Below are 21,629 nucleotides of genomic sequence, written 5' to 3' on the forward strand. Positions count from 1 at the left end.
TGTTTGAAATACACGCCGGCTGCTGCTCAGTCCTGTCTGACATTCCAAACATCAACAGCGGGGAAAAGTGATTTGGGGGTTAGTGGCCATCAGTACTTGGCAGGGGTTCAACAACAGGTGTACTCCAAAAATCCATTCAGCCTGGGCACCAGGCATGACAGGGCAGGTGCTGAATCACCCTCCGTGCAGTAACGCTGTGCCCTGGCTTAGTTCCTTTTATCTGCAGACCCTAAGACCCTTCTGTGGACCAGCACTGCTATGGGCATTTATTTTAAGTGGAAGAAAGGGAGGTACAAAGCCCCTACTTGGATAAGATGAGTCACAAGTCCCAACTTTCAGAGAAGTGACTCTCTTACTGGCTCCTAGGTCTCTCACTAGGGAAACCTTTTTCTTAAGGACTAAAGGTGCTTGTTGTGCTGTGTGGGAGAACTTCAGTAAACGCCCATTTAAAGATTAACCCACCTGGGGACTCCTGGATGGCTCAGTCAGTGGAGCGAAGGACTCTTGATCTCAGGGTTGTGAGTTTGAGCCCCACGTTGGGTGTGGAGATTACTTAAAAATAAAATCTAAAAAAAAAAAAAAAATTAAGCCTCCTATGCTCCAGCAGATAAGGGCAAATTAAAGAGAGAAAAAGAATCTCTTTCTCAATTGACTAGAAAGGAGACAAGGTCCCTAAATGAGATCCTCTATTTAAGGTAAACTGAGTCAGTAGGCTACATCTCTGGGGCTTATGTGCTGTGCCTCAGTTCTTGGCCTTAGACCCCTCAAAGATTTGCCCAACTACTTAACCCCATGGCGATCGGCCTTGGAGCAACCAGCTGGGTACCACGGAAGGTTTATATTTATATGGTGGCTTAGCTGGGGTGGGAAGATGTTCTCATGGACCACACCACGCTTTTGTTGTGTTCTCTGCCAGTGCTATTAACATGGAAACAGAGAGCCTTACAGGCAAAGTTAAGTTTACCATCACACTCATGATGCTGTCAAAAGGCTTTGGGCCTTATGAGGATGAGGATAGACCGACTTTGTCGCCCTGAGTGACATTTAGCATCTAGTGAGGGATTGAAGCTACTTAAAATTAGGCTGGATCCTAGCTCCAAACCCAGCTCCTTGTAATCTGGATGCAGCAGGTCTGTTCCTGGCACACCTGGACTGTGTTATGTCTGTTATAATAGGGTTTTTAAAGCCCCATGTTCTCCACCCACTCCCTCAAAGGACTACTTAAAGAGAGTAGACCTTTCCCCCTCCCTTGACCCCCTCTCCTCCAGAAGAGATTTGTATGTTGTAAAAATTATCTGAATGCAGCCGTACTTGCTCTTCTAAGTGTGCTTAGTTGAATGTGACAACAAGCCTCATAAAAACAGAGAAGTTAATTCCTTCAATTGCTTTAAATGAAGGGTTGGGTTTTTTTTTTTTCTTTTTTTTTTTGGTTTTTAAATTTCAGGGCTCTGAGGGAAAGGAGGTGTTTGGTGACATCTAGTGTCCATTTAGGACTTCCTCAGGCACCATTACCCTCAGCCTGGCTGAGTGGGGGGATGGGCGGGTTATTTGGGAGGTAATGCAGGGGTAGTAAGTGGGGAGAATATAGGCCTGGGGCACAGGCTGCCCAAACAGTGTGATGAAACTGATCAATGCCTGTCAAAGAGCAATTATTCACCTCTGACCCAACCAAAGGGGGCGAGTGAGGGGGATACCATCGGAAAATATCTTTTCTTATTTATGATGATATGAAAGAGAAGCAGAACCTGTCCCCACCACCCCATTTCATGTTAACAAGCAGGTCCACACTGTGCTGTGATGACGAAGATGATGATGATGGTGGTGTTTTCTCTCATTAATAACCCCAATGGGAGTCTATAGAGTCAGGAGGATGGGAATGGGATTTGGGGTCAGCTGGAAGGCAACGGTCATACACCGGTCAGATTCAGTAGAGGCCATTCCTTTCCCCCAGACAGGAACCAATCGTCTAGAACAAACCCTGGCAGCCTCATTCCTTCCAGGTAATTTTTATAAATGAGGGGACACCCATTCCAAGAGAGGACAAAAGGGAGAGGATGCCTCTGTGTGTGTGTGTGTGTGTGTGTGTGTGTGTGTGTGTGTGCATATGCATGCATATAAACCTACTAACAAGAGCCCAAATTGCATATCAACCCTATCCTCCAAACTCTGGCCATTTATTGTAAAACCAGTTTTTTTAAAGAGAGTAAGATTGGCATTTTCCACTTTACTCTCCTTACTCTAAAACTGTTGTCCTGGACAGGAGCCTTCACTTTCTACACACACACACACACACACACACACACACACACACACACACCTTTCAGTCAGGTGGAAAGTCCCAAATCAGATAATTAACTATGAGGTCCAGACAGAAATGTTTACCTAGAACCATATAAGCCATGGCAGGGTTAGGTTAATGCTCAGAATCGCCCGATGCTTTACCAGCTCCAGTGCAAAAAAAATTCCAGCCATTTATTTTGCAGTGAATTTATAACAAATGCTGTTAAAGGCTTCGTCTTTTGACAGAGGTAATAATAAATTCACTGTTAAAGACGGTAGTTTAATTCCTTATACCTCCAATACTGCACAGAATAAACCATATTCATCACTGAGTAATTTTTTACCACATAAATCTTTAAAACTAACCGGTGAAGGCTGTTGAGACTGAAATATTGTGAATTTATTAGATATGCCCATGTAGTATTGGATTCAGAGGTTTCCATTCGAATATATTATGGGGAAAATTTGTGTCTTTAACTGTGACATTCTCTCCATTTCCCACTGCCAGTATTATAACAAGCGGCTCCTCCAGAGTCAACTGCACGTTTATTAGACAGAGATTTAGTAATAAACTCCTCACTAATCTGCCAAAGAGGCTGGATGACATTTCGGTGAGATGCTCTATTTAAAAGGAGTCACAAAAGCTTTGTTTCTGTGTAATTATTTTCTCAAAAGGAGCTCAGCCTCCCCAAACCTCTGCCTGCCAGCATTTCTTGGTAGTGTATGGATCCAGCTCTCCCACCCAACTAGCAAAATATTAAAAGCCAATTATAACCTCATTGCAAACATACAGGGCAGTAACTTCCAAGCAGTTTATAGGATTAGTTAGCGGGGGAGGGGGCTTGGGGCAATTGGTGAGAACAGAGAAAAGCTGGAATTAGCAGACACTGCCAGACGTATGGTATTTAAGGGCTAATAAAAAGATTATATTGATCCTCAAACGAGAAATAATAGACAATGGTTTCAGAAAACTTGCTATTTAAAAACTTTCTTCTTGACATATGACACATTAAAGATACAATTAAATCCTCAGATTTGAGCAAAAATCCTTTTACTCTACCACATTAATTTTGAGTGAAAATTCTGTGCCTGTTAGATGAGAATACTCTGAACCTTTCTCATGATTTTGCTAGTGAAGTGACATTTAAACTAACCAATTGATTATATCAAATTGTAATGCCCTCTCCAGTTTCATTAAGGAAACATTAATATTGCCAGAATGAAAAATATTTTTTTTCATTTAGATGCAGAAATATACATTTTTTTTTAGCAAAAATCTTTGGCAGTTTCTCTGTTGCCACTATTCCCACTAATATTCTGTATTTGGGAAGAGTTCCAGATACTAAAACTTCCAAGGAACATTGTGAACTTTAAGATTCTTTTTTAATAAAATCAAATCAAATAGGTTTTTAACTGTTAAACAAAGGAGAAAAATCTCCTGGCAGTGCAAGACTGCAGCCCATCAGAATAATTGTTAAAAGACAGAACCCGGCTAGAAAGATAAGCATAATACCAGCAATTAATATTCAGCATTTCACATTATAGTCAAGAGGATGTGTTTTTCTTTGTGATGTGGCTCATAAGCTATGAGTGTTGGGAGCCAGACTCTGAGCTCTGTCTTCTTTCTGTGCATGAGGATTAAGGAGGGGGGAAAAAAAAAACCCAGCAACAACCATCCTGCTCCATCTGTAAATGAACAAACATCTTGATTTTATAGCTATTTGCTTTGTAAAACTGAGGAATGAAACAAAAATTACTGGATGCCTAAGTAACACTTTAATTCCGAATTCATTTACGCTGTAGCTATGTAGTTGTCACAAACCATAATGCAGTATTTAATTAAAATAACAGAAGTGCATCTAGATATGTCCTGGGGTAGCTATCACCAAATTATAGTCTATGCCATCCGTATTTTATTTATGAAATGGCAGATTCTAAGGTGCAACTAGGCTGATACAACAGCATAAACATTTTTAAACCTGCATTTTTATAAAGGCTCTTTTTTTTTTCCTGCTGTGTCTTTAAATATTTTCCTCCTATCGTTCTGGGGTTTTTTAGTGGGATTGTTTTGATGTCGATAAAGATCTCGCTTTCTAACTCTTGCGTTTCAACTATTGACCTCCTGAGTCTTCTGGCTGTGAGAGCCCCCCGTCTGTTGTCATGGAAAGGCTTGAGTTTTCACTGGAGCCGCAGCAAGCATGGGACATCTTAGCAGAACTTGGACGTGGATTCCAAGAGGGTAGGAAAAAAGCAACCCCCTTTTCAGACTCGGTATGCTTGTTCCCATACAATCTTCCTTGCACCTTTTTTCCCACCTATAAATACCCATTATAGTTTACACGCTTGCTTGCTCTACTTTGTGAATGTTCACATGCAGACATACTGCTCCTTTTCATAAACGCATAGCATCTATCTTACACGCACCCACCATCTATCTCCTCGTTCACATTGGCTGTCCCATCCACCTCCTTGTCTGTAGAATTATGTTCAGCAAGGTCCCGATTTATAGGAAATAAATAACGAAAATGGAACGGACTGGGAAAGATAATCGAAACATTCAAATTGTTATTTTTCACTGTACTTTCCACAAACAGAGCATCCGTAAACACCTAGCAAAGGTGCTGGCCGATTCCTAAAACGCAGTGCCTTATGGAACATTCTGAGCCGGGCAAGGTCTCTGCGTTGTATCTTTCCTGTTCTCTCTCTCTCTTGCTTTTTGGTGCTTCAAGACCTCACCATTTTTAAAGGGCAAATGATGCCGTGCTGTTATTTTCATTCTTTCTGCTGCTTATTTATCCTCCGTCTAATGACAAGTTTTTGTCATCATTTATCCTCTATAAGACAATACTAAGAATTTTAAAACAGAAATAATCGTTGCAATCACCTTTTTAAAGAAAATAGCCCTTGCAATTGCTGTGTAAAGATATTCCAATAATGGTATCCTCGGATCACAGCCTGATCCTACAGCAAAGGTCTTTTGGAGAGAGTGTTTCTTATACACACTTGTAATTATTTTAGCCCCTTTCACAGGTCACATAGAAAGTTAATTTCAATCGCTGCTAATTTCCGTCCAACAAGAGTGCGGTACTTTCAACCACCCAAAATAATTGGATTCAAAACAAATTTAGGAAATTGAGTGTGTTAGAAAGCAAATAAAAATATCCTTTTGGTAAGGAGGAGGGTGAAAGTAGTAAAAATGGCCTTTTTTTTTTTCCCCTCCCTTCTTTCCCCTTCACAACTTTGCCATTAAAGTTGCACCTACAGCTAGAAGTTTGTCCGTGAAAAATGGTCATTTTGTTTCTCTGCTCAAAGAATGTTATTAAAATGCTAATTTAAAAGAAAAAGGAGTTAAATATCTAGCGATGGTGCATTCTAATTGCAACCATAATGAGCTCTCTAAATGTGCGTGCCCCTGACACACACAGAGCATAAACAGCAGTAAACAGATCATTAGTACCCGCGTTCATTTATTCTGGCGACCTTACCATGACCCCACCGAGGGTAGGGTGAAAAGCAGGTGGATCTGGCTGTGACACCCCCTAGAGGGATCCAGGAAATGAAGCTATAAGCGGTTGTCATGGAAACGCCTATGTGTGCAGATGATGTAACACACCGACAGGCTGTAGGGCTCCGCAACTGGGACGTTGCCTTTCCCTCGCCGGAACAATCTTGAGGATTAAATTATTCATTTCTTTAATTCACAAAGCAAAAGGAATCCTAATTTTCTTGGTGATGTGCAACTCTCTTTCATTTGTCTAAGGTCTGGAACATGGTGACTTATCATCCCCTCTTTCTCCGAAACCTACCCCAGCTTCCTATATCCTCGCCCAAGTCACTGAATCTGGCAGAATCAAGTGGGGGAAAGGAAGAAATCTGATGCTCAACATCTGTACTTTAAGAGAGAAAACCTAAGGTTTTAAGCTGAAATTAATAATACAGACAGCGTCCCTTTCTGGTGAGGGCATTTAGTTGACCAGGGACCAAGAGCATACCTATCCTGAACAAGATGGCTTTGTGTGGAGCAGGGCAGAGTTAAGCGTAAAGCAGAGAAGGCACCAGCCCCAAATGAGCACATCACCCTGGCAAGGTGCGAGAAAAAGAGATAAGAGAAAACAAGCATCTGCTCGCCCCCCTTCCAAGTCCAATTGAGGGAATTGAGATTAATAAAAATAATTCTTTGGAGAATGATTCCACTCTATCCTACCCTGTTTTGTACCAAACAACCTCAATAACCTTACGGCAATCGTAGAATAACGTTTCTTCTTCTTTTTCTTCTTTTTTTTTTTTTTTTAAGGAAGCAGAAAAGACGATCTCTGGAAATTATTTTAAAATAAAAAATATCCTGGCCTGCGCCTCTCCCCCCGCCCCCCCCCTCCCCATTGCACTTTAGATGAACCTGTGATATTGTAGCAATGGCCCTTGAAGTGCAGTGGGGAGGTGATTTAGGAGAATATTAAAGGCAATGTGGAGATTCAAGGCGCCTCTCTCAGGGAGATCTGGAGAAATACGCAGCACAGATGGGCCGAGCAGATTAAACATTTCCGTCACATTGTTTCCAAATTGTGTTGTGGTGCCTGAGGCTGGTACTGCGGTCAGAGCAAAACAGAGCGGTGCAGAGCTGCGAGCCGCACAGTTTATGGAATACATATTAATACGCCGGTCTCACATGGTATCACAATTCTATCAGCGCCGAAATGCTGCCGTCTCTATTGTTCCTGAATTCTGCACTTGGCGCCTTGTTTGCTCCCATCTGCGGAGTGTTTACCTTCCCTTTATCCTTCCTCTCTCTTTCAGGCAAAGTTCAAGTCGTGTGTGTCTTCCTCTCATTTCTCTTCCCGCCTTCCCTCTTTCCTTCACAGCTTACGATTTTTCTGCCGTGCACAGTCTGTGTTTTGCACACACCGTCATCACCAACAATGTCCGGTCTGTGCGCGGGTCCTGCATACCAGCCTGGCCTCAACGTGATCATTATCCACTCACACCCAGTTTTAGGACATGAGCTCCAGACTTGAGGCTGAATTTCCCCCTTTGCCTTCCAGGGCTCTCGGGCCCTCCATCTAGCTGACACAGTCCTCCCCAGAACACCAACTCTTAGCTGTACAGTTGTCACCATGTGCCCCCCCCCACCTGCTGTTGCTGACCACCCAGCCTTTCCGGGCCCCCTTTCTCACATTGTCACATACCTTTCCCTCCTCCCCAGTCCAGGCCCATCAACCTCCAGGTTAGCAATTTCCCTGAAATGTAATAATAAATAAAACTGGCTCAAATGAGACAAATTTAACAATTCATTCTTATTCTGATTTATAGACCAAAACCCTGAATAATGGAAAAAAGAGAAAGTGACTGCCAAGAACTTAAACCATGGTTTGAAACAGCCCAGGGAGGCAGCCAAGCTACCCAAGGTTTCAGCGGAGCGCTGAGCGCTCCAGTCAGTCCTCTGACAGCTTCCAACATCACGAATCCACCGTCCACCCGACTGACCACTTCCTTTTTCCTTCTGTAAAATGTCTCCACAAAACCTCTTATGCTGCAAAGCAGGTACCTGCTTGTCTTTGGTGAACGATCCCTGTCCCCCGCCTTGCTCTCCTCAGCAGTTGGAAGGGCGCTGAGTTAGAGCCCTCAATTTATTTAATAATTTATGACATCCTCAGAAAGCATTAAATTTCCAAAGCTGGATTTAAGGAGTAGAGAAACTGAGGGCCAACCCAAGAGTAAAAATACGATGTTTTTGGCTGACCATGGGATATTACAATCTACTCTGCTTAGGAATTCGAATTTCCCATCCTTACTTATGATGATGTCAGATGCAGAACCACTGATAAAAGAAATAAGCAATCATAAACCAATAATTCTGTGATTCATTGGCCCTTCCCATACATATATCAGGCACCTATCGATCTCTCATGTCAGGAGCTGACTGATTGTTCTCTTGAAGAGGAATCCTCTTATTTACAAGCGCTGATACAGTGAACTTTGATGGTTAAAAGAACAAAATGTGAGACATTTTCCGGGAATCTTGTTCCATGGAGGCTTATCGAAGCCCAATTCAGGGTGAACAGAGAACATCTCTGTTAGGAGCATTCTCAGGGTAGACAGTGTCAAGCGGCTTGTTCCCAAAGCCCTCATGTGGCTTTGAACAAGAGCCATGAGAAGACAGCACAACTTTTAAGTCACAGTTAAAGGAATGGGGCCTTAGTGGTACACCTGAAAGTAATATAACATTGTACATCAAGTATATGTCAATAATAAAAAAGAGAGAGAAAGATGGTGCCTTAGAAGGAATGAGCAAGCCTGGTCAGCCTTAGAAGAAGGAGCAGACTCTTCTGCAGCTGGAAGGCTGAAGCCTAGGAAAGCCAGCATGGCAGGAACAAGGATTCCTGATTTCCTTTCGCTGTGTTTTTAAACGCGGAGGCTGGGGAGAGGGTGGATGGAGATGGCCACACTGGGCCAAAGTGCGGATCCAGGCCAGAGAGATCATTGTATTTTCCCCCAAGAGCACTGGTTCATAAACTGTAGAGGGTTCACAAACCCTTCGAGCATCTGACAGAAGTTCTGGACCTCACCCCAGGGACAAGACACATGTACACGTACACACACAATTTTACACCAATTTCAAGGAACTCAAAGATCCCTTCATGTCCATCCGTGGACAGGCCAGGGGTTCGCAGACTCCATTTTAAGAATCTGTGCCCTAGAGGGTGGTGCTTTCCTTTTGTTGGAACAGCCTAGGATTCACTGAGCCTAGAAATTGAATTCTTATCCCAAGACAGGATGGTCATTCCAGGTCATGTCTGTGCTACTCCAGGGGAGCCATGGAAGAGCTTATACAAATAGGAACCAGCAGGGAGGAGAGAAATTAAAATGTAGCAATCATGGAGTAGGGGTATTTAATCTCTTTTAAGGCTTATGATAGGCGCCTGCTGGTTTTCCCCCTGATATCCCCTGACACCTACTGACAGGGTATTTGCAGCACCACACAGGGACTCAGGGCCCTGTGACAGGAGGAGCGCTGAGGAGGTCCATGATAGTCTTGAAACCATAAACAGCAATAGGAAACCACTGGAGGCAGAGTCAAGCTGTGCAACGTGCCCGTGGTTGGTGGCCATACTGCTTTTTGTTTATAGAATTTGCTGTTCTTTTTATGGCAGGTTTGGTAGGGTTGGGTTTTTTTTCCTTGTTGATGGAGATTAGCAGCATAAATCCTTTTATGGCAGTGTGCAATCCCCCATAAACACTTCTGATTGTTGCTGATGGTGAGCGCTGTGTCTATTTCAAGTTCACTCAATGTTCTGCTCATCTAGGCCAATAGCTTGTCCAGCCAGATAAGGGAGTCCAAATAACCAACCTTTACTTTTAAGATCCCTTCATTTGGGGAGTTCAAGGAGGTGGGACAGGGTTGGTGTTGAGGGAAACGGGTATTTAATCAAGCCTCAAGATAATAACGATGAGAACAGACCACACGTCATACTATTTTTGAGTAAAAAGCTTCTAAAAAGACTTTGTGACGACAAGCAAGTGCCTATGTTAAGGGTTTGTTTCCTTTTAAAAAAAAAAACAGCTTTTTATATTCTTATCTAAAGCATCTTCAGTTAACAATTTTGTGTAATTAACCTCTTAGCTCTACCATACATGATGTATATAGAGTTAAGGACTGAGGAGCCTGTACAGTTCTGATTCCTTAACATCATGGCCACATATCCCCACCTTGGAGGTAGAAACACTTCCGCGTTGAGGATTTTAGGTCTCCCGGGAGCATCTCAGCACTTTTTCTGGTTTTTCAAAACATCTGGGCACAAGAAGTCAAACTTCATTGAAAACGTTGATCCCAAGAATTCAGTTCTCTCTCCCATCTCAAAACTAAAATCCAAGGATCAGCAACTTCATAAAAATGCAGTAAATTAGCACCTCTAGACAAGAGCAGAGTTCATTCAGAGCCGGGGTCTGCCTGGCTGAGCCAGTACTCTCTCCATTTTAATAGTTTAATAAAAATTAGCATAATTAACGAACATCTGTATGATCCAGAGTGGTGCAATTTGGCACTTGGAAACGAGGGCTTAAACATGATTGCTGTGAGTTTAATGTTGTTTTAATTCTTTTTGGCACTGTGCAGTGAAATGAACGTTTGGTGGTGATAGTTCTCGGCCGGATCTCATCTGCATTTTTCTCCCTTTGATTATGAGCAATTGTGGACTCCCCAGCAATTCATCAAAGTAGAAATTATTTTAAAATACCTCGTGGTGTTCAGACTGGGCTGGGGCAATGCATGGGGGGTGGTAGCGGAAGAGAAGGCTAGAAATTTTCCATTCATGCTTTAAACATCTCAGGCCCTGCAGCCCTTTGTGCGTCTCCAACCAAGGGATGAAATCTGGAAAAGCCAGTCAGATCCCAAGACCTGTAGGTGCTTTGATTAAGCTCCTAGGCTCCCACAGCAGGATGCTTATGGTCTCTGAGATGGTGCCATCCTCCTTACCCTCTGCCTGCTCTTTTGTTTTGAAGGGCAAAGAGTTGATTTCACTCATCGCGGGTCTCACCGCTGTGGTAAGGCTACTACATCTGCGGTCGGCAGGGTCAGTGCTCCCCTCGAGCGAGAGCCCGCCGACTGGGAGCCTGGCCTTGGCAGATGTCCTGCTGAGGCTCATCTGCTCCCTGTTTGCACCCTCTTCGAGCTGGCAGAGAGCGCCTTCCCAAGGCTTAGTCCCTGCTCCTGGCATTATGGCCAAAGGCGGATGCGACGAAGCAGGAGTCAGAGTCAGGTGTCTTGACCCGTCCCCGGGAAGGGAATGCCCGATCTGAGCCCCTCAGGTGATGAAGACGACACCATGTGGCAGGTGGAAGACCACACTTCACACATGTTTCAGAAAGTTGACTTCGAGCAGAAGACTGTCAAACAACATTGTGCCCACCCTCTGCCTGTGAGGAGGCGGAAGAGTAAAGCTAGGGTTTTTGTGAGTAACAGTGAGAGAGGAAGACAGAATATGTGTTCCCCTTCACAGCAAGGCTTTATTGGAAATGGTGTTCCAGCAACACGCTAAACAAAAGGCAACACTACAAGAAAACATCAGGCGGAAACTGCCCTAACTTTAGTGTTGGAAAATGGACAGTAACATAACTTGTACGGAGAGGAGCTTAAATCGTCCTGACAGGCAGAGGCTAAGGAGCTCTGGGTAATTTCCCACAAGGCAGAGTGGACAGTAGGGAGAAGCTGGCCTGGGAGACGAAGGGAATGAGAAGGCGTGGGGAGACGGCGTGCTGGGTGGTAGATACATTCATTTATTTAAAACTGGCTTTCAGGGGCGCCCGCGTGGCTCAATCGGTTGAGCGTCCAACTTAAGCTCAGGTCATGATCTCATGGTTTGTGAGTTCAAGCCCTGCATCAGGCTCTGTGCTGACAGCTCGGAGCCTGCTTCAGATGCTGTGTCTCCCTTGCTCTCTGCCCCTCCCCCACTCATATTCTGTCTCTCTGTGTCTCTGTGTGTGTGTGTCTCTCTCTCTCAAAAATAAACATCAGAAAAAATTTTTTTAAAAAGACTGGTTTTCAAAAGCTAATTCCCTGTTCTTCTTAGGATCAACTCAGTCTCACTTGTTATGGCATTTGAGACTCTCCTCATGGTATTTAGGGAGCCATTTGGGGAAAGTGTCTCCAAAGGCAGTTGCTCTCTTCCTGCCACAACCAGTCTAACCACCAGGGGAATATCTTGGAGTTAGTTGTAACTAAATCTGCTCAACTGAAAGAATAAGTCCCAATGCTCCCCTCATTTCTTCATAACCTCATTGAACAAGTATTTTTTGGCCCCATTCTGTGCCGGGTACCATGCTGAGTGCTGGGAGTGCAACAGCAAACAAAACCAACAAGGTCCCAGCTCTCACAGAACTTTCCAGCTAGTGACTGGCTCTGAGACAAAGGCAGACTGATACAAGGCACGGTGATGAACTCATTTCCGGGGAAGCACAGGGCACAGTACTGTGGACCACAGAGCTGGGGCCCTCACACAGAGAGTTTCAAAGAGAGGCTTCTAGAGAGTCTAGAGCAACCCAGGAATTGAGATCTGAAGGCTGCTTAGGAGGGAGCCCCATGACAGGGAGGAGGGCAGGAGAGGCTAAACAGACAGAGGACAGGCTCCAAGATAAGAGAGCCTGTGGGCCATGGGAATAGTGAGACAAAGTCTGTTTTACTAAGGGTCCACTGGATTTAGGGGGTGTACGGCAATGCTGAGCAGTCGATGGGACCAGGTCATGCACGGCCTCGTCCACCTTGTCAAGACGTTGACAAAAGGCATTGGGAAGCCACTTAAAGGCTTCAACAGAGCACTGATATTATCAATGTGCATTAAAATGAGTCTGGCTGCAGAATGAAGACAAGATTGGAGGGGCAAGAACGGAAATACAGAAACCAGTGTGGGGGGGTTGTTTCGGTAGTCCTCATGAAAGATGACAGTGACATGACTAGGGTATCGGCAACGGGAATGGAGAGAAGTGCATGGATTCCAGTAATGCTTTGAAAAGAATCTGCAGAACTCAAGGACTGACTGGAAGAGGGGGGTGAAATTGGAAATGACTCTTGGTTTTCTGGCTTAATTAACTGAGTGCATGGTGCTACCACTCACTGAGATAGAGGACACAGGAAGTAAAGATAGTTTGGGGGTGGGAATGGAGACAGAAGCAGGATGAGGGGTTACATTTAGGGTATGTTGAGTCTGAGCAGCTTAATAGATATGCAGTTGGGTATTAGGATCCAACACTTAGATCTGGGCTGGAGCTATTGTTGTGAGTCATTTACGTGGCAGCTAAAGCACGGACGTATATAAGGTTGCTCAGGGAAAGTGCAGTTAAGTCAGGAGAGGGCCAGGACAGAACCCTGGAAACAACCATATTAAAAGGAGGGGTAGAGAAAGATGAGCTTGCAAAGGAGAACGAGAAGAAGCAACCAGAGGTAAGAGGGAAGCCAGGAGAGTGTAATTATCATAGAAACTAAGAGAAGAAAATGCCTCAAGAAGGGTCCATGGTGCCAGGACTGCTGAAAGATCAAGTAAGTTAAGGACTGAGAAGTACCATCCAGTCTGAGCAGTTAAGGAGGTTGTAGGCGACCACGGACAAAATGTGTAAGTGGAGTGATAGAAGCAGAAGCCTGAGAAGAGTGGCTTGGAGATGGAATAGAAAGCAAGAACTTGGGGTAGAAAGGGAAGTAAACCCTTTCAGTAAGTGTGACTGTGAATTAGCAGTTGGCATAGGCTAGTAGAAATGGGAAGTTGATGGGGCACCTGGGTGGCTCAGTCGGTTAGGCGTCCGACTTCGGCTCAGGTCATGATCTCGCAGTTTGTGGGTTTGAGCCCCGTGTGGGGCTCTGTGCTGACAACTCAGAACCTGGAGCCTGCTTCGGATTCTGTGTTTCCCCCACTCTATTTCTTCCCCCTCCCCTGCTCACACTCTGTGTCTCTATCTCAAAAATAAATAAATGTTTAAAAAAAAAAGAAAAAAAGAAATGGGAAGTGGACATGTGGTGGGAACTATTTAATAAGTGTTTTCAGGGGGGCCTGGGTGGCTCAGTCGATTGGGCCTCTGACTCTTGATTTCGGCTTGGGTCATGATCTCATGGTTTGTGAGTTCAGGCCCCACGCTGTCTGTGCTGACAGCGTGGAGCTTGCTTGGAATTCTGTCTCCCTCTCTCTCCGCCCCTCCTTCTGCCTCTCTCGCTCTCACTCTCTCTTTCTCTCTCTCAAAAATAAATAAATGAATATTTTTTAAAAAGATAAAGAAAACTCAGCTTTTAAAAATATTAAAAAATAAGTGTTTTCAACGACAAAAGAAACTTGAACACATTTTGTGCTGATGGAAGGAGCCATTTACAATAGAGGCCGAGGTCGGACTCCACGGAATCTCATCTCTGAGAAATAAAGAAAGTGGAAGAGTTACAACGGCACGTAGCGAGGGATAGTCTTAAACCCAAGCACACGTGGGGAGAGAGTCTTTAAACCAGAGGAGGGATACGTCCTCCACTTCAGTGGTAAAGAGGGATGGTTGTCAGTACAGGTTAGTTCCTCTTTGGTGGCTGAAAGTTGACACATCTGACAGGTTCTCTTTCCTTTTTGAAGGTGGAAAAAAGGTCATCCGCTGAGAAGGAGGGGGGAGGCAGAGGAGGAGAGGTGGGGAGATACTCTATCAAAAAAGAAACAGAAAGATGCCCAGTTATCCTGGAATTTTATTGTGTCACCAACCTGGTTTTCTTTCTTTCTTTTCGTTTCTTTTCCTAGTAGAATTCAACAGCCAAGGGTGCAAAAAGCAGACAGGTAGCTTCATGGTACCCCAAAGCCAGCTGAACCAGAATGCAAGATATTGCCTATATATTCCTAAATTTTACTTCCATCAAAAGAAAGAAAATATTTTCTGGTGCTTTCAGAAGTACTCCCATAATGTTTAACACCCACTGTGCTTTTGGAGAAGCTCTTCTGTATTCAACATGCTCCACTCCCAGCCCTGTGACTGCCCCTTCTCTTAAACCCTTTCATTCCCTCTCTTATTTGCCCCTCTCTGGAGCCCTTATGTCCTGCCTGTCATTACTGAGGTACCTATCAACCTCCCACCTCTTCCTGGAGAAGAATCTAATGTTTAGAGCACCTACTATGTATCAGACGATTATACTCCCACAACAAGAGGGGAGAGATACTATCCCTGCTCTTACAGAAAAGGAAGCGTAAGCTAGGAGAACATAAAGTCACATGGCTACAAAATGACCAAGTGGGGATTAGATCCCAGTCTGTCTGACTCCAAAGCCCATTACTCTATATGCTATAAGCTCCTGGGGAGCAAGCAACGCTCTGATCCATCATTACATACCTCATGGGAACTCAAACAGCACTTTGCACATGGAAGATGCGTGGTAAATATTATTGATTTGAACTGTGACCTGATTCCCTGAATATCTTTAGTGCTCTGGCATTTCGGACGTGCCCGACTTTCTCAGAAGAAGCCAATCCACTCTGCTTCGTAAAAGACATGCTCTTTACAATGCAATGGCATTTCCTATACGAGGTTTACATTGTTAACAGGAAGATAATAAAATGAAGGGTTTGCTTTCTTTCTCTAGATGATTTTTTTAAATGTAATAATCCTATCAGAGGATAATCCCTGATGGGATAATAATCCCATCATGGACCCAAGAAGGGTCCATGGTGCCAGTACAAGTCAGACTGATAGTGTCGACAAAGAAATCACGCAACATTGTGTCCCATGAAATCACTATAAAAGATAAACAGAAACGTGACCAAATTCCAGCTGAAACCATCCTCTTTTCCTGTTTCAGGAGTATAACATGTATGGCTGGTGGGTAGGAGAACTGAACAGCCTCATTGGGATTGTTCCAAAGGAGTATCTCACCACTGCCTTTGAGACGGAAGAAAGATGAAACCCAGGTATCAGAACTATTGCCGAGAAGTCTGTTGGCCATGCCGTCATTTCTCTGGGAAGAATAAGAATTGCCAGTGAAGTGGCTTTTCTTCATGATTTCATTGACATAGAAATTTCATTTTTCTCTTCTGCAAAAATCTGGAGGTTAATGATCCAAGGTATCAGGTCCCAGATATCTTCTTTTTTTGCTCCTCTTGTGTGTGGCCAGCATTCTAAAGCTTACCTCACGGCCCAAGACGAATGCCGCAGCTCCAGCTATCATGTCTGTACCCTGCCCAGCAGGAAAGATAAAATGAAAGAAGGGCACAACCGCTTGTTTTAAGGACATTTCACAGATGCCGCACACACCCCTGCTTGCATTCCATTGGCCAGAAGTTGGACAGATAAGACTTATTCTAGGTAGAACCTGTGTCCAGCTTAAAAGTGAAGTGGGGAGAGGATTTGTTAATAAAAGGGGAGAATGCATATTGGGGAACAACTAGGAACTTCTGCCACAAGACTGGGTCTGGGTTTCTTTACCCCCTGTTCCCAAATCCAGAGCACCATTTCCCCCAAATGCCCACGTATTACAATATGACTGGCCAAGACTAGGACTCCAGTATGAGGATTCCCATGAAACATAATCAAATTAACTTTTAGGTAATAAAGAACATGGCTTGTGTTTTATGAGCAAGAACCACATCATATTTAAAACAGTGGAGTGAGTGCTTGCTTTGGGCGGGGTAGCAGTAGGAGTTGCTTTGGAACCGCGTGGCTTTTGTTTAGACTTAGGATGGCCCTGGAGAGTACCCACCCTAGCATGGTGTCGCGAGCTCCATCTTCCGGCCTAAAATGGGAGCTTGTGTGACAGTGACACACAAACTGTCCTTGGAACCTTCCAGACCAGGGCCACTCTAGTGTGCAGCAGCAGCTGCATGGATTCATTTAGGGAGATACATAAGTATAGATCTTACTCTGCGATGCCCTTGTACAACCGTAAAGCACCAGCTCAGGCCTGTCACTCAAGGTTTGACTGTATGACTTTCCTGCTGAGGACTTCATTTCCTGGCCACGAATGCAGAAGAGTTGGGCTTTTGCTGTCAAATCTAAACAGATTCACTCTACTTTGCTTTGTCATTTATTTAATGACACTGTCGTTTATCTCCTCATTCTCTCTGACTCAACAATTCTACATCTAGAAGTTAATCCTATAGCTACATTTGCACACGCACAAAAGGATATACACATGAGGCACCTGGCTGGCCCAGTCGGTTCAGCATGTGACTCTTGATCTCGGGGTTGTGAGTTCAAGCCTCACATCAGGTGTAGAGATTACTTAAAAATAAAATCTTAAAATACACACACACACACACACACACACACACGTGGTCTGTAATAGCAAACCACCAGAAATGCCCTAAATGTCTGGGAGAGACCTAGCCAAGTAACTGTAGCACATTCATAGAATTAAATACTATGCAACAGTAAAAAAGAAATGGAAGCTCTCTACACTAATGTTGGTAAGGGGGTAAAAAAAAAAAGCAGCAAAGTAGGGTAGACTAATTTGTTCCATTTGTGTAAAAAGGGAGTCTCCAGGGGCATTTGGCTGGCTCAGTAGGTACAGCACGCGACTCTTGATCTCAGGGTCATGAGTTTGAGCCCCACGTTGGGTGTGGAGAATACTTTTTATGTATTTTTAATTGTTTTTAATGTTAACTGATTTTTTTGAGAAAGACAGAGAGACAGAGCGTGAGCGGGGAAGGGGAAGACAGAGAGAGAGACACAGAATCAGAAGCAGGCTCCAGGCTCTGAGCTGTCAGCACACAGCCAGACGCAGGGCTCAAACCCACAAACTGGGAGATCGTGACCTGAGCCAAAGTCAGATGCTTAACTGACTGAGGCACCTGGACACCCCTAGAGATTTTTTAAAAGGGGGCAGGGGGAGGGGCGCCTGGGTGGCTCAGTTGGTTGAGCGTCTGGCTTCAGCTCAGGTCATGATCTTACGGCTTGTGGGTTTGAGCCCCGCACATCGGGCTCTGTGCTGCCAGCTCAGAGCCTGGAGCCTGCTTCAGATTCTGTCTCCCTCTCTCTCTGCCCTTCCCCCGCTCAAGATCTGTCTCTGTCTCTGTCAAAAATAAATAAACATTAAAAAAAATTTTTTAAGGGGGGGCAGGGGTAGTCTCCAATTGCCTCTATGTGTAGAAGATATCTCTGGAAGGACAGAGACAATAACACTGGTTGCCTCCAAAGACAGAGAAAGTGCATGACTGTGGGTAGGAGGGAGACACTTTTTACTCTGTGCCCTTTTATACCCTCTTTATTTTGCATCATAAAAGCAAATTTCTATATTTTTCCTCCTTTAGGACACATATCCTTGTCTCTGCCCTGCCTTTTTGAAGAGACTGCTCATCAGGAGTTCCTATCCGCCCCCCCTCCCCAGCCACCCCACCAACACCATGGACTCTTCTCTTGACTGAACCGACCCAAGCCTCTGACACCTTGCAGTCACTGCAAACTGCCAGCAAGATGAGTGGGAAGAGGCGGAGTCAGCAGATCTGTTGCTAACCTTGCCTTGTACTTTCTCCCACCTTCATTTTGTTTTCACCCCACCTCTAAACGTGTCCCCACATCCACACCTGCCCTCTCCACAGGCTTGTCACAGAGAAGGTGAGAGAAAAGGAAACCTTTGGAGGAGGAAGTTGCTAGTTGTTTCAGCTGATTTGAAAAGCATAAATAAACTTCCTATTTGGTTCCTTGCAGTGTGTGACAGTGTCAGATTTCTTTTTGCAGTGGTATCCAAAGTGCTGGTTCCAGGCATTCTTGCCACCTCCAAACAAAGGACAAAAGGATAGCCTGAGAGAAAACAAAAACTCAGGCAGAGAAGGAGACTTGCAGTTATCTTGCTGGGCAGAATCCCCTCTGGAACCCAGGCCTGCCTGCTCTCTGGTTGGCTTCTCAGACTTCTTCTGGCTGCATACTTGGTTATTTTTCCTCACGTGCTGATTCTGAAATGAGACAGGGCTGGAAGCAAGTCCTTGGAGTCAGCACGTTGGAGAGTTCCTTTTCGGACCCCGGTGAGCAACCACAGTGCGTCTTGCACCTCAAGTCCCAGATAAGGGCCAAGGAAGTGCTTTGAGGAGGTCTTATGTGTGCACAGCCCCATTCTTGTCCCTGTTGTCTGTACCTAGCGCTCAGGTTATCTGTGTCTTGAAGAGGCAGCAAAGCAAGGTGGTTGAGAACATGAGAATAAACCCCAGTTCCCCATTTACTACATATGTTCTCTCAAGCAAGTTACTTGACATTTTATGCCTTAATTTCTCCACCTTAGAATCTAGTGGGGACTCTGTTTCAGTTCATTAGGAAAATTAAAGAGGCAACATGTGTAACATACTTGGAACAATGCCTGGCATGTAGTAACTGCTCAATAAGGCTTAGCTATCATTTATGGCCAGACTCACTGTGCAAGAAATTTTGCAAAATGTACAACTGAGCAGCTCTAGAAATTTTACCTCTGAAACTGCCTATTCAGAGCAGTCCTGGAATGGCAATAGCCCTCCTCACCTCTGCAACAACCGTATTCTAGCCCTGCAGTAAGACACCCATTTCACATCACCAAGAGAGGGAAACTGGAGAGCTGTCAGTGCATCCCAAGTTTCTCAGAACATTTTATGACAGCCATTCATTTCCAGATTGCCTGACCCGGGAGTTAAAAAAAAAAAAAAGAAGCTTTTTGTGTATGAGAAGATAAAGAGGTAAGAAAAGGGGACAATGGGGTCTGGCAGAACAAACAAAAAAGAAGGAGATAAAAGGCAATACAGAACTGTTGATAATGTGCCCTCCGCTTTACACAGGGCGCTAAAGGAGACTGAACCACTAGGTGGCAGCAGATGAGCAGATGAACCAAAAACAACCAATTGCCTCCCGTTTCAGGAAGCTTTGCACCAATCCCAACCTACAGGTAAGCACAATGGGCATTGCTCTGAAGTGTTTACCGGAGGAGCAAATAGAAACCCCTCTATGCTCCCAGAGTGTTCCCTCCCTTAAAGAACCCCCAGGGACCCAACGCTAGAAGGCTGGTGGCTAAGAGGAGAGAGCACCATTGTGCCACTGCTGTGTGAATGAGACACCAGAAAACCAGAAGAGGAAGAGCAGGTTTCTGGGGCAGGGTCAGAAGAGGGATGAAAAAGGAGAAAGGTCAAGGTAACTTCACTCTCTGCACAGTTCAGCAACCTCTCGGTATCATGGTCATTGGCTTCCAGCATTTAAAACAAAATCCCCCTGGGGCGCCCGGGTGGCGCAGTCGGTTGAGCGTCGACTTCAGCCAGGTCACGATCTCGCGGTCCGTGAGTTCGAGCCCCGCATCGGGCTCTGGGCTGATGGCTCGGAGCCTGGAGCCTGTTTCCGATTCTGTGTCTCCCTCTCTCTCTGCCCCTTGCCCATTCATGCTCTGTCTCTCTCTGTCCCAAAAATAAATAAACGTTGAAAAAAAAAAATAAAACAAAATCCCCCTTAGTGCAATAGTTTCTTCTATGCCTGGAGGCCGGAGGAAATAACCACATGCCATACTGTGCAGGTCTTTGGCACCCCCATCAACTGCAAGAACAAAACTCTCAGACTCTGATCCTTCTAGCTGTAAAACTCAGCAGAAAGAGAAATTAGATTGGCCCTCAAAGATATGAACAAATGGACTAATCAGGAATTTGGCCCATAGCCATCTGGCGATCTCTGACATGGTTACAGGAAAAGACAGAGGAAGTCGGATGGGTTGATAAGACTATCTACAGGCTGAAGGACATTCTCTTTTAGGAGAAAGTTCTAAAGGAGACCTTTTGGAAGCAGTAGATTCCTACAGTCTGTCTGAATCTAAGCCACACGTACCAAAACTGCTCCCACTCAATTTGACAGCCACTATTTTAACCAACAGCCTCAGAAAGCAACTGGCTAATCAGATTACCACTTCTCTGACTCCTAACCAAAGCCCCACCTTACTAACTGGATAACTGGGGCATTAGACCGCATATCTAACCACATTATATGTAGGATGGCTTCTTGATGGCCACTGATTGCTCTGGCCCAGCAAATAGGAGAGGGAGGCTTTTTCCCTTTCCTGATTTTATGTAAAGGAAGGAAAAGAAGAACAGAAAGATCCTTAATTAAAAAAAAATTTTTTTTTAATGTTTTTATTTATTTTTGAGACAGAGAGAGACAGAGCATGAGCAGGGGAAGGGCAGAGAGAGGGAGACACAGAATCTGAAGAAGGCTCTAGGCTCTGAGCTGTCAGCATAGAGCCCGACGCGGGGCTTGAACCACGAACTGTGAGATCATGACCCGAGCCACCCAGGCGCCCCAAGATCCTGAATTTAAGAAGCAAATGTATATCTGCCTTTTACAGGTAAATAAGTAATAACTTACCGAGAACGCCTAACATCCGAGAACAACTAACTTAGTGACATCCACTGGACAATCTGACCCGGGGCTGCTACCATTTGGCCCGCATTGTCCAAGCTGATATCTGAGAATCCTAAATGCTCTGAAAGCAGCCTTTCAGCTACATTTCACTAAAAGTACTTTCTCCTAGTGTGTTTTCTCTGTCATCCATATAGCAAAATAGCACAGACACTGTTTTGCACCAGCTCAATGTTAAATTTTCTCATACGGTTGTCTCTCTTAGAAAATCTGTATTTAACTCAAAACCCACTGCACCTGTTCCTCTGGCGAATAAAAAATGGGAAAGAGAAGGGAATTCCTCTTGCTGCTCATTTCCTAAATTCAGTCTGATTCTGTTTAAAGTAACAGCAAGGGCAAAAGTTGGACCTGACAAGACGCACCCCCTCCCATTGGAGACAGATACTTGATCTCAACATAGCCTGTGAGGAACTGCCTAGATTTCAAGTTAGCGTTCACTTCTTTTTTTAGCTTGCTCAGTTGCACCGCCTCATTTGCCATCAGTCTCTGCAAGTGGCAAAGCT

The 21,629-nt window shown here is 44.6% G+C and overlaps 1 protein-coding gene across 1 annotated transcript in view; it reads left to right on the forward strand.

The window, feature by feature from the left end:
- Window positions 1–18,417, forward strand: part of SKAP1 (src kinase associated phosphoprotein 1) — a 278,392-nt gene extending 259,975 nt beyond the window's left edge. Inside the window, exons 12-13 of the mRNA XM_047081111.1 lie at window positions 15,578–15,686; window positions 18,024–18,417. Of these exons, the coding sequence (XP_046937067.1) occupies window positions 15,578–15,679 (102 nt within the window). The 3' untranslated portion in view covers window positions 15,680–15,686; window positions 18,024–18,417. The remainder of the gene's footprint in view (window positions 1–15,577; window positions 15,687–18,023) is intronic.
- Window positions 18,418–21,629: the final 3,212 nt, after the last annotated feature.

This window comes from Lynx rufus, unplaced genomic scaffold (assembly GCF_022079265.1).
Source record: "Lynx rufus isolate CCGP_SWC_20201006 ecotype Redwood Valley unplaced genomic scaffold, mLynRuf1.p SCAF_18, whole genome shotgun sequence".
Lineage (NCBI taxonomy): Eukaryota > Metazoa > Chordata > Mammalia > Carnivora > Felidae > Lynx > Lynx rufus.